Here is a 10,395-nt window from a genome sequence, read left to right as displayed (position 1 = left end):
AATCTCAGGGGTAAACTGAGACAGACCAGAGAAATCAATGGGGTAAAGTGAATCAGCAAGGGGTAAACTGATCCACTTACTTTATCCACTCTGAAACTACCATAACAAAACATGTTGTAACAGTTAGAATCCTGACAGCTTGCTTGACAACCACACATTCCATAACTAATTTCAGACTAGTTACAGAATCATGGGGATTGTCAATTAAGCCCTTTTTTTTTCTGAACACTTTAAAGTAACTCTGAACAAAATCAAATACAACATAGTATAATTCAAAATGTTTTAATTAACATTCAAATGACAGATAGAACCAGATAGATTAGAACACAGTCTGGGAGTCAGAACACAAAAACGAAACAGCTAGAACAGCCTGGGACTCAGAACACAGGACTAGATCCACATGGATTAGAACATCAGCCTACTCTTTGGATGTGCTTTATGTGTTAACTCGAAGTAGGCTACTCTACATTCCAGCCCTGAAGGTTACAGGGAAAGATGAAGAGTTGCTCTCTCCGTGTGGTTCCTCCAGGCCTTTTAGGTTGAGGCAGCTTCTTCACCACGTCACTTTTATGAACATGTGCCACATCATTTTCCTTTATAGCAAACATGGGTCTCTCGCACTCTTTCGTGTTTCCCTTGATTCTTCTGAGAAATTGTGCAAGTATTTCGTCATCCTCAACTTTCTCAACCATGCCAATGTAACGGACGCTCCTGTGTTTGGTTGCAAAGTTTACTATGACAAAGTCACCCACGGACAGATCTGTGTTTCCTGGATCACTTCTCTCATCCTCAGAGCTCTCTTCGTCAGACACATCATCAAGTGGGACAGGGACATCACTCTCCTCAGAGCTGCTAACTACGATTTTCTTTTTGGTTGCTTTCTTTTTCGGTTTTCCCTTTTCTTTGCTATTTAGCTTTTTCCCTGCCAGTTTCTTTTGACTTTCTTTATAAGCCTTTTCAATTGCCTGCTTCTCAGGAGTATCAGTTATGATGGCTGTCTTCACACGCTTTCGTTTGGTTTGTGTTCTGGGAGAACATTTGGGAAGTGGTACGATTTCACGAGGAGACACATATCCAGGTCGGCTGGGAACACGTGGCACATCTGAGTCAGCTGGCGGGGCACATCCATGTGGACCATGTGCAGTGGATGAATTAGCATCATCGAGTGATTTATCTGCAGCGGGTGGACCATCTGCAGCGGTTTGACCATCTGCAGCGGGTGGACCATCTGAAGTGGGTGGACCATCCGGATCATCTGCAGTGGCAGGGTTAGGGAAAATTTCTCGGTTATATGGGAAAATCCCACTGGACCTAAATCCAGAAGTGATGTTGCGTGGTGTCACTGCTGACATGAAGGCCTCATTCACAAGTCCAGCAATCTGGTAGATGGAGACTGTTTTGCCAGGGTTAGATCTCATCCACCCATTAAGAGCTCGTCTGTATTGGGTCTTGAACGGGCCATACACGGTCACGTCGAGAGGCTGCAATCGATGGGATGTGTAGGGAGGGATGGTGAGCAGAACAATACCGTTGCTCTTGGCTACTTCTACTGCTTTGAGTGAGATGTGAGCCTTCAGGTTATCCAGGATAAGCAGCATGGGACGGTCAGGGGTGCAGTTAGTGTGCTGTATCAGGTGATCAAGGAACTCAGGCCAGGTGTCTTCATTCATCCATCCCGTTCTGGTGGAGGTACCTTTGGCTCCTGGAGGTGCTCCTATCATGAAGCAGTCCTTAAACTTAACTCTGGGGAAGACAAACATGGGAGATGTGGCATTCCCAGCAGCATTCACTGCACACACCACAGTCACCAATTCTCCTCTCTCAGCCGATGTGACAGAACCAACTTGCTTTTTTCCTTTCTCTGTCACAACCTGAATCAAATAGAAAGTTTAGAATCAATGGCATGTGCAATTAGTAGGCTACCACTGGTCTGAAAGTTGTATTTAATTGTACTTATTTTCAGTCCATTCATTTTTTCCAGTTGACAAGTTCACAAAATTACTAATAGCATTAGTTTCTGCATTCTGTCAATAGCTAGCTGGTCATTATCACAAGCCACTCAGTATCAGCCTGGTGCTCTCTAGTGTATCATGTGTAGCTTACCTGCCGTGGCTTTTGTACTGTAAATACGCCTGTTTCATCCACATTGTAAATCATGTGTGGAGGGAATTTATGCCTGTTAAAGATGAGACGCAAGGGAAGAACCTTATCAGAATCAAAAACAAATATTACTGGTAAATCCTCCATAAAAATGTACAACTACAGAATTAATTCTGTCACCTGTCCATCACTACAGCCAGATTGTCAAAGAACTCCGCGACTGTAGTTTTATTGAAGGCTTTAGCCCTTCCCATTGATGTTGCCTCTGGAGTTCGGACAGAGAGATGGCGACGTGCTAGGAAGCTGCCAAACCAATCTGCACCTAGAGTAGACAATTCATTATTATAAGATTTAGCTTTGTGGCAAGATCTGTTGGCCTTAGTTAACCTACAGAATCATGTGAACTCTTGAACACCCTAGCCTACCTGCACATTGTGTCTTTGTCCAATTGGCAGGGACAGGGATATAGTTTTTCTCTGCATATTCAAATGCCAGTTGACGGCACTTAACTGGAGGAAGGCCATGGAACTGGTCAGCTAGTTGTTTCAAGTGTTGGGCAAGCTCCTCCTCCATCTCATCTGTGAATATTCTCTTTGCCTCAGCTACTGCACCCCAGGCTACTGATTTTACTTCCCCTTTCTCTTTTTTCTTCATGAACCTTAGGAGGCTTGACTTGTCAATATGTCTGTCCCTTGCAGCTGCTCTTAAAGACATCTTCCCTTCCTTGACCTCAGCGGCTGCACTTTCCATCTCCTCAAGGGATGTTTTGCCCCAGGTTGTCTTCCTGCTGTATATCCTTGGCATGATGGCTTTTCTACAATGTTTATGACATTAAAAATAAAACATATGTGATGTAATATTACATTAAAATATGTTTAAGACTAAACTTAACTTGTGCCTCATGGTGGGGTAAAGTGAGACACTGTCTCACTTCACCCCACAGCATTTGTCTCACTTTCCCCCACCACCACCATTTTAGAAAAAATGACCTCTCTTAGTAAATCAAGCCAATCTTCAGCTAGCATCATCACATGGTTTTATATGTTGGTAGTTCATAAACATGTATGATATAAGTTTTTCTACCTGAATCAATTTGCTTTGGCACAACAGTTGATTAAGTTGACAGCAAGAAAATTTACTTTAACATGCAAAAAATATATTTTTGTGAAAAAAACATGCTTACCACAGCACCAGGAGGTTCTCTCCTTCATGGCCAAGGGGAAATGGGAGGGGCTTGAAAACATAATGGTCACATGACCAAAAATGTGTCCCGTTGCCTAGATACAGGGGGTGTCTCACATTACCCAATGTCTCACATTACCCCGTTGTCCCCTACATGCTTGGCACTCCACAGAGGACCCTTGCAACAGGTAATGCCCACTGCCTTTATCGCGGCAATTTGCAAGATCATCTCAAGCCTTCTCTGTGGTGCGCTGATGTCGATAATGCCGCTGTCAGCCTCCGGGTCGCCCTTCGCCTTGCCCGACTTGGGTGCAGGCGAAAGTGCAGGCAGCGGGACGCCCGACTTGGGTGCAGGTGAAAGTGCAGGCAGCGGGACGCCCTCTGTGTTCATGGACGAGTTGAGCCCCAGGCAGCTGGCGGCCAAGGAGCTCAAGGCCCGCTTTCTGGCGGCCCTGCAGAGGAACGACGGCCGGGCGGTGTTGGAGATCCTGTACCACAGCGACCTGGATATAGATACGGTGCTGGAGGTGGAGGACCGCAACATGGTCCTGGCTTCGTACAAGCAAGGTAGGGCAGGATTTGAAGAAGGCATAGAGTGGCCGGGATAGAGTTAACATAAAGTGAATGGGTTCGAACTAAGACATCATTAAAGTCGTATTATTGTTTTTGTTGTTACAAGCGAGGAGGACGATTATTTCAGATCAGGCCCTAGATGGCGCTAAAGCTCCACGGAGGAAATTTAACCAAAAGCCGAGATGTTATTGTGTTTTCCTCACGATTGAGCGTAGTTGTGTTATTCTCATTAAAGAACAACATTGCCCTTCTCTATTCTCACAGGATACTGGTTGCCAGGCTATAAACTTGAGAAGTCATGGGCGATGGGCGTCCACGTGTGCGTGATGTACAACGCGCTAGAGTCACTACTGGTGCTCCTCCAGAAGGGGGCGGCCGTTAACCGCCAACCCAACGGCAAGAGCCCGCTGCATGTGGCCTGCGAGGTCTCCCAGGCGGACTGCGTGGCCGTGCTATTGGACCATGGGGCCCGGGTCAACAGCAAATCATTAAGCGGCCACACAGCGCTCCACTACTGTATCACCAGGGATTCAGTGGACTGTGCCAAGCAGCTCCTTCTCAGAGGTCAGAGGTCAACAATGGGGGGGGGGGGGGGGGACAAAATGTCAAAACAATCCAGACAAAACTTTATGTTAAAATAGACCATCTGGAACTATCTTTAGGAAGAAAGAACAGTATCTCCTGTCTGCAGGTGGGAAGGTGAACATGCCCAGTGATAACAACGAAGAGGACACCCCGTTGCACAGGGCCGCCAGGTTCGGCATCCCCCAGCTGGCGGCACTGTACCTGTCCAGCGGTGCTGCAGTGAACGCGGTCAACTCTCACAAGGAAACTCCCCTGCTGACTGCGGCCTTCTGGGCCTTCGACCAGAAGGAGCAGTTCTACAGCGAGGACCACCACCTCGTCTGTCGCATTCTGTTGGACCGCAATGCAGGTGGTCCATGCTCCCTTGTGGTTCATAGGAAGGTTATATTATTATGTAGATCTGTAACCAACCCAGAATGCTCTGAGGGTATTGCAAAACTGCCAAGTACCGGGTTTGTCACCCGTCAAGTTTGTATGGTCACTGTGGCATAAGGTTATGCCATATAAGCCAATCAAAATGAATTATTACATAGTTATATCTAATCAAATTTGTGTACAAATATACAAATGTATTTATTTTACCAAGAATATAATGCTATATTCAAGTTAATCTATGTTTATTGGACGCATATATTGCATGTTCAACATTTGTATATTTATTATTTGATACCCATACCTATGTATATACAGTGCCTTGCAAAAGTATTCACCCCCCCTGGCATTTTTCGTGTTTTGTTGCCTCACAACCTGGAATTAACATGGATTGTTTGAGGATTTGCATAATTTAATTTACAGAACATGCCTACAACTTTGAAGATGTTTTTGTTTTTTTTATTGTGAAGCAAACAACAAATAGGACAAAATGACAGAAAAAGTCAATGTGCATAACTATTCACCCCCCTAAAGTCAATACTTTGTAGAGCCACCTTTTGCAGCGATCACAGCTCTAAGTTGCTTTGGATAAGTCTCTATGAGCTTGCCACATCTTACCACTGGGATTTTTGCCCATTCCTGCTTGCAAAACTGCTCCAGCTCCTTCAAGTTGGATGGTTTGCGCTTGTGAACAGCAATATTTAAGTCTGACCACAGATTTTCTATTGGATTGAGGTCTGGGCTTTGACTAGGCCATTCCAACACATTTACATGTTTCCCCTTAAACCACTCAAGTGTTGCTTTTGCAGTGTGTTTGGGGTCATTGTCCTGCTGGAAGGTGAACCTCCGTCCTAGCCTCAAATCACACAGAGTGGTAGAGGTAGGTTTTGCTCAAGAACATCCCTGTATTTAGCACCATCCATCTTTCCCTCAACTCTGACCAGTTTCCCAGTCCCGGCTGCTGAAAAACATCCCCACAGCATGATGCTGCCACCACCATGTTTCACTGTGGGGATGGTGTTCTTTGGGTGATGCGATGTGTTGGGTTTGCGCCAGACATAGCGTTTTCTTTGATGGCCAAAAAGTTCAATTTTAGTCTCATCAGACCAGAGCACCTTCCTCCATACATTTTGGGAGTCTCCCACATGCCTTTTCGCAAACTCAAAACGTGCCATTTTGTTTTTTTGCTGAAAGTAATGGCTTTCTTCTGGCCACTCTGCCATAAAGCCCAACACTATGGAGCGTACGGCTTATTGTCGTCCTATGTACAGATACTCCAGTCTCTGCTGTGGAACTCTGCAGGTCCTCCAGGGTTACCTTAGGTCTCTGTGCTGCCTCTCTTATTAATGCCCTCCTTGCACTGTCCGTGAGTTTTGGTGGGCGGCCGTCTCTTCGCAGGTTTGCTGTTGTGCCATGTTCTTTCCATTTGGTTATGATAGATTTGATGGTGCTCCTGGGGATCATCAAAGATTTGGATATTTTTTTATAACCTAACCCTGACTTGTACTTCTCAACAACATTGTCCCTGACTTGTTTGGAGAGTTCCTAGGTCTTCATGGCAGTGTATGGTTAGTGGTGCCTCTTGTTTAGGTGTTGCAGCCTCTGGGGCCTTTCAAAAAATGTGTGTATATGTACTGACAGATCGTGTGACACATAGATTGCACACAGGTAGACATCATTTCACTAATTATGTGACTTCTGAAGGTAATTGGTTGCACCAGAGCTTTTTATGGGCGTCATAACAAAGGGGGTGAATACATATGCACATGCCAAATTTCAGTTTTTTATTTCTAAAAAATAGTTTTACGTATATATTTTTCTCATTTCACTTCACCAACTTAGACTATTGTCTTCTGATCCATCACATAAAATTCAGATTAAAAAAATATTGAACTAAAGGCTGTCATGTAACAAAATAGGTAAAAAGCCAAGGGGGGTGAATACTTTTGCAAGGCGCTGTATATATGTGGAGTACATACATACTGCAGCTCTATGACTACAACTTTGATTCGAGCGTGCGACAACATGACCACGCCCTTCTCACCGCCTCGGTCCGACCTCAGACCCAAACATCCCGGAGGAGGACAAGAAGACGGCCCTCCACAAGGCCGCCTGGAACTGCGACCAGGTGCTGATGCAGATGCTGCTGGAGGGCGGGGCGGACGCCCGGGCCATGGACATCAACGGCTGCGCCCCCATCCAGTACCTCCTGAAGGTCACCGGGGTCAGGCCCATGGGCGTCCCCCATCTCTGCTACCAGCTGCTGCTGAACCACAACGCCGCGCGCGTCTACCCTCCCCAGTTCCACAAGGTTCGTACGCGCAGCTCAGATGGACCCTTCGGTGTGGTTGACCCCAATGGCGTAGGTACATCTCCAGTGTCACCGGCATAGAGGCAAGAGGCTGCTGCTGTAGGTTACATCTTGTAGGAGTACATGCATGTACATGCACTTACATAAACAAACCAAAACCGTAAACAAACAAAAATAAATACATGTCCGGAAGACAAATTGCTGGCCTTGTCTTTCCTGCTTTTTTGAACCATTCACCGGCTCTTTCATGATAGAGTAGTTCAGGGGTTCACATCAATGTTCATTTGAACAACATTATCTTCACCGTATCAAGAGGAACAGAGGTCACAGAATTAGCGACTGAGCGTAAGAAGACTTTAGCAACTTCTCGTGCTCAGAAGTAGGGAAGAAACAAACGCAAGAACCGCCATTGAGCCCCATGAGGTATAATCTAGCCCTCCCCATCGTTCACTCACTGCGATAAGAGGGGCGATGTCCCCTGCGGTGGGAGCCTTCCCTCGTGGTAGTTAGTGGTAATCGTTAGATGGATGGTCGCTGTGTGTCTGGTGCAGTACAGGTGTTGCAGGCCTGCCATGACTTCCCTGAAGCAGTGGAGATCCTGGCCAACTCCTATGAACGCTTGAAGCCCACAAGGAAATGGCGAACATCCATTCCTGACGACTGCTATAAGGTATACAATGATGTTCAGACATATGTACAGTATGTATGCACATACTGTATATGTGTATACCTATATATACATACACAGGTTTTGGTTTTAATCTTGGCCCTTGTCTCTTATTGAAGATGATATGCCTCAAATCAGCACTATAAATGTTGATGTTGATGGTTTTTTTTTATTTCCGTGTCATGCCACACAAGTGGCCCATCCCACATAAGATTACACAACACCGATATAGCTACACAAAGTGTGTAGTACATACACAATCAAAATACACTATACAATACATTTCACCCAGCACCGAATAAACACACTAAATACACGCGTTTTCAATAAAGTCAGCAATCAAAAAAGTTAACAGCCAAGCTAACATATCTGCATCACACATATAATGAACTTTTTAACATCGACTTTCTTGAATAAACTTAATCGCAAACCATGATAAAAACAAAACATGAAAACAAATCAAACATCAATTGTAATAAAAAAAAGAAAGAATAAATAATAATCCAACCCCGAACCACCCTATAACTGAATGTATTCGAGTCTTAACTGACGGAAGGCCCTTCTCCGTGCCTCCCCAGAGACACCAGGCGTTCTACGACTCCCTGTTCGCTGTGTGGTCCGACGGCCCGCGCTCCCTGATGCACCTGGCCAGGTGTAGCGTCCGCGGTGCCCTGGGGGGGATGTGCATGGCCGCCGTCCCGCGACTCCCCCTGCCGCCGTCCGTCCAGAGATACCTGTTACTGGAGCCTAGCGGAGCGCTCTACTGAAGGGGGCCGGGGGTGTGTGTCAGGTCACCCTGGGTCTCCGCCAACTGAAACAGCCCCACCCTGAGTCGACGCCGAGGGTCCTTCTGGTCCTTCTGGTCAGGCGACAGAGCGGTGCCCAAGTGTGTTTGTCTTTCGCTGCGTTGCCTAGCAACGGACGACGGTTGGAGGGGAGAGGCGGTTGGTCCGTCTGCACTTTATAGACGTGGGATCAAGCTTCGCGTTGGGGGCAATGAACAAAGAAGCTTCATGGAGCAGCAATGGTGATGATCCAGGACTAATCTGCACCTTTCTTGTCGGTGGACATAGTGCCTGAATCTGAAAGGACACATTTATTAAGATCCTAGTTTTCCCTTATGGAGGACTGGAATGGTCAGAGTTTGGACTTACAACTGGATCCTGAAGGCATTATAAAGATAGAGGTTCTTGGTTTGAGTCCCTGATGTCCTCAGGCTACTTGTGCTCATCCTTAGCGATATGTTTAACCCCTACCTGCGCTGTAATGGACTGTCAGGGTAGTGCAGTGGCTAGGGGGTTTACGTCTCACCAAAACCTACTGGGTTTGATCCCTCTATCCATAGTCGAGCTGTAGGCATCCTTAAGCAAGATTTATAAACATTGCCTAACCTCTTATGACGTGTATTCCACTTGGAAAAAAGAAAATAACATTCAGTGACTGCAGGCACAGTCAATGTTCAAATAAATGGATAATCATGGAAATAAACTAGAAAAATAGACAAAGACAATTATTTATTTAGGCACAAACTGAAAGCTGAATCTGACAGCATATCAATCATTCATGGATTCATAACATCATGTCGTAGATATATGTAGAAAGCAGAATGTAGGACTATGGAAATGTATTTTAAATCCTTATACATTCAAATAATCTAATAGACCTCTAGATCAGCTTGACATGCCAACACTATGGATTATATTTATCATTCAATTAAAAAATGTGACCTGTTTATACACAAAAAACTCATTGCGTAAAGGAATTGGCAATCTACCCAACAACCAACCCAGCAAGGTCCAATATTTACAGAACAAGCCCTTAAAAAAGCCACTACACCAGAAGTGCTTGTCTTTCCAGGTAACTGCCTGTGCACACAGCATGTAGACACATGCTGTGACCGTGGCTCTGGGGATATGCTTCGGCTTTTGGGTTTTCTTCAATAAAAGAGAGAAACTTTACTTAAAAAATGTATAAAAATAAATTGATAATATAAATATACTTTTGGGAATAAAATGAGTGAAGATTTTAATAAAAAATTATCCAAGCCACTATAACAAAAAAATGTTGTGTGTGATTATATATATACTGATATTTCAGACCATGGATTACTTCTAGAGGGAGCTCTAGGTCCCTGTTCTCACCCAACCTCGTCCCAGAAGCACACATCTCTTTGAGTTGCAAATGAATGTTACTGATATACATTTTTGTTAAAAACTCCTTTTCTTTGCTCTTCTTGTCATGTGCCTTTTCTATTACCCTAAAGGGATTTTCAACTGACGGCTCATAGGAAGTAAGACAACTGAAATTACGGCAGGTAGGAAGACCAATGATATCTCTTGAAGATAAAACCACTTCTAACCAAAATCCATTAGGGGAAGAGCATTGGTCTTCCTCCATGCTGAAGTTGTGCAGCATGGAATGTCAAAACAAACATAACGCAGCGTCTGTCTCCGGCATCGTCGGTCATCCATGCAAACCACTGTTGAGCAACGTCAAAGGATTTTCTAAATCCTAGAAATGTGGCTTCATTCGTGCTTTCAATGTGTGTGTGTGTCCCTTTGAGCCACTGTGTGTTCCTGCAGCAGGCTTCTGAGTATGGGTATTG

The 10,395-nt window shown here is 45.0% G+C and overlaps 1 protein-coding gene across 1 annotated transcript; it reads left to right on the top strand.

Annotated features, from left to right (window-relative positions):
- Window positions 1-3,436: 3,436 nt before the first annotated feature.
- asb4 (ankyrin repeat and SOCS box containing 4) lies at window positions 3,437-9,397 on the top strand (the record flags this gene model as incomplete). The annotated part of the gene is given in 7 exon segments (XM_079748872.1): window positions 3,437-3,457; window positions 3,459-3,849; window positions 4,120-4,419; window positions 4,547-4,789; window positions 6,876-7,123; window positions 7,680-7,793; window positions 8,369-9,397. Coding segments are annotated over 7 exon segments (1,506 nt in total). The 3' UTR covers window positions 8,558-9,397.
- Between the last annotated feature and the right edge of the window lie 998 nt (window positions 9,398-10,395).

Source organism: Pollachius pollachius (assembly GCF_949987615.1).
Source record: "Pollachius pollachius genome assembly, chromosome: 13".
Taxonomy (NCBI): Eukaryota; Metazoa; Chordata; class Actinopteri; order Gadiformes; family Gadidae; genus Pollachius; species Pollachius pollachius.
Note: the sequence above shows the minus strand (reverse complement) of the source record. Positions and strands in the feature narration are given on the sequence as shown.